A 2,529-nucleotide genomic window follows, 5' to 3' on the forward strand; every position below is an offset into this window, starting at 1 on the left:
TGACGCGAATTTTAGGTGGCCTCAAGATTTGTCCCATCAACCATATTTGGCCACATACCCTTTGGTTTGCTCCGTAGATCTGCATCACCTTTACTTAAGTACTCTTCACGATCGAATTTTATGACTTACCAAGATACTGAAGTGATAATAGGACGAACTTTGCTCGAATTTCTCTGGAACGGTGTACTTGTCCATGGATAGCAATTTGCAGTTACCGCTTTCTGGATAAATGGCAAAATTAAATGAGAGACAGGTGCTGCTTCGATGAAGACATTCTAAGGCACACGCCAAGGAATCAGTTGTTGTTACTAATGTACTCGGTGCCACATTCAGAACATAGTTCGCATGTTCTAAAAACGTTTTCCCACCTTCTCTTCTGTCAAATGATGGGTCGATATGTGAATGAATCATTCTGGAAAGAATTAAAATTGTAGCAATAGAAACGTACAAGACAAGCCTCTTTTGCATGACGAGAATTCTACAAGGGCTTAACTCCGAAATGGTGAAAGAAACAAATTGGTTGAGGCCTGCAGGTTTCACTTTATTTCAATTTCACTTTATTTACAAACACTACGACAATATTACTGGCTCTCACAACAAACCAAACAAAGAGACAATTAGAAACTGACAAGAGTTACACAAAAAGAATTTAAACTCAAACGCCTCGTATATAAGAGAGAAAAATGTTCTAAAAACGATTGGAGGTATTATAGGTAACTGTTAACCGGCCATGTACTTTGAAAGATCATTGTACCGCATATCAACATTAGTCTCCTCAATTTTAGGAAACTTCAGAGGCAATTCCTTAAACTTACGTTTAAAGTGTGTTTTCCTAAGCTAGCGAGGATCAGACGGTATACCGTCTTTCCACATTTTGGTGCCAATTCTAGAGAAGGAAAATAACCGTTGGTTTCTTCTCGACATTTTTCCGTGGAAGTTTCCAGCTATTGCAGACCGTGTGTAATAGGAATGAATTTGTTTAGAGCGAGTAAATAGATTTCACACGGGCCTCTGTATGAAGGCAGGACTTAAAGACACTTGTTCAAATATTTCAGTCAGTCGCCTTGACAGCCATTTGAGTGATCAGGTTCCGTACACGGAAGCGAGGATTTTTTATTGATAAGGATTGTTGTATATGAGCGCAAGATATTGTAAGATTGGCTTAAACAGTTTTTTTTTTCATGTGAGAACAAAAACAAAGCAAAAGCACGAGCGAAAAGGTGCAGTTGGTAGAGCGTTGCACCGACATCGAAGAGGTGATGGCTTCGAATCTTCCTTTTTCAATTGTCGATATAAAAATTGACAAAATTGTTGGGGGCAGATAAATGCGAGGATCGATCATTTCTCTCTTTCCAGTTTAATCGTGAGGATATGGACAAAGTTTTTATTTTTGCAGAAGGACTTAGCAAGAAATTCAAGACTGATTCTGATAGGAAAACGTTTACTGAAAATGCTGAATGGTCAGAAGACATTTAAAAATAAAATTTAATTATGTTTTCAAATTCAAAAGCGGTTTTTATATGTGAGGGTTTTGGTGAAATCTAAGACGGGTCATGAATTCGTAAAATCCACATTCCGGGTGGATTCTTCCAGATCAAATCTAGCTGATCCCGATCTTAAATATCGACCACTTTATGGGTTTTCTGATAAGCTGTTTTTCGTGCAAAAATGGTACTGAACAGTATCCGTACGTAACGTTCTAACTGCCTTACGTTGTGATGTCAAATGCAAATCATCTTCCGTTTTGTGGTGGAAATATCCACTGATACGGACTGATATCACGAATCCGTTTCCATACCCCTGGAGCACAGGCCTGGTGAGAAAAGAACCACATTCGCAGCAAACCAAAATATTCAAATACTCATTTTTTTTTAATCAGAAAACGTTTTGGCTACATTGAACAGCAGAGAATTAGCTTTCTCATTACATGCACTTGAATGCATGTCATATCTTTACAAGTTTTTGACATTAATTAGGTGTGATCTGTTTTTCAGCCCAAGGGAGATTGAAGTTTTGCTTGATTTCTCAGAAGAAGCTAATGCAAGTCAGATGTCATTTGGGTTCTTGTTTTCTCAAAGCATTGTAACGCATTAATAAATCATCAACAACAAGTAGCGTTTTGCCGCACTTCTCTCCCGCTTCCCGCGCTCTCAGAGCTCCCGCCCCTATTCTCCCAGGGCTCCCGCCGCCTTGTTCCCCTCCACAGACTGCACGCATTGCCTTTCATGGTTGAATTAATATTTTTTTCAGTAAGCAAAAAAGCGCCTTGTTTTCGAGTTTTCGACTCGCGGTGACAATTAAAATGATTTGATTTTTTTTTCTGAGACCAACAGACTTTCTTTGTAGTCATATTTTGAACAGTTCATCAAAAAAATACGAGGCACCTCGGCCCATAGCCATCACATTCAACACTAGCTTTTTATGAGCGGTTTTTTTTTGTAAGATATGAAAATGAATGGGAGGGTTATAAAATAAATAAACCCCTTTTTGGTTTGCTGGTATGTTGGCTGGGAATTTGGCAGAGAGAAT

The 2,529-nt window shown here is 38.7% G+C and overlaps 1 protein-coding gene across 1 annotated transcript in view; it reads right to left on the minus strand.

Moving 5' to 3' along the window:
- Window positions 1–406, minus strand: part of LOC137975358 (uncharacterized) — an 8,519-nt gene extending 8,113 nt beyond the window's left edge. Inside the window, exons 1-2 of the mRNA XM_068822456.1 lie at window positions 369–406; window positions 130–221 (exon numbers count right to left, since the gene is read on the minus strand). Of these exons, the coding sequence (XP_068678557.1) occupies window positions 130–195 (66 nt within the window). The 5' untranslated portion in view covers window positions 196–221; window positions 369–406. The remainder of the gene's footprint in view (window positions 1–129; window positions 222–368) is intronic.
- Between the last annotated feature and the right edge of the window lie 2,123 nt (window positions 407–2,529).

The sequence above is a fragment of the Montipora foliosa genome, chromosome 1, assembly GCF_036669935.1.
Source record: "Montipora foliosa isolate CH-2021 chromosome 1, ASM3666993v2, whole genome shotgun sequence".
In the NCBI taxonomy this organism is placed as follows: Eukaryota; Metazoa; Cnidaria; class Anthozoa; order Scleractinia; family Acroporidae; genus Montipora; species Montipora foliosa.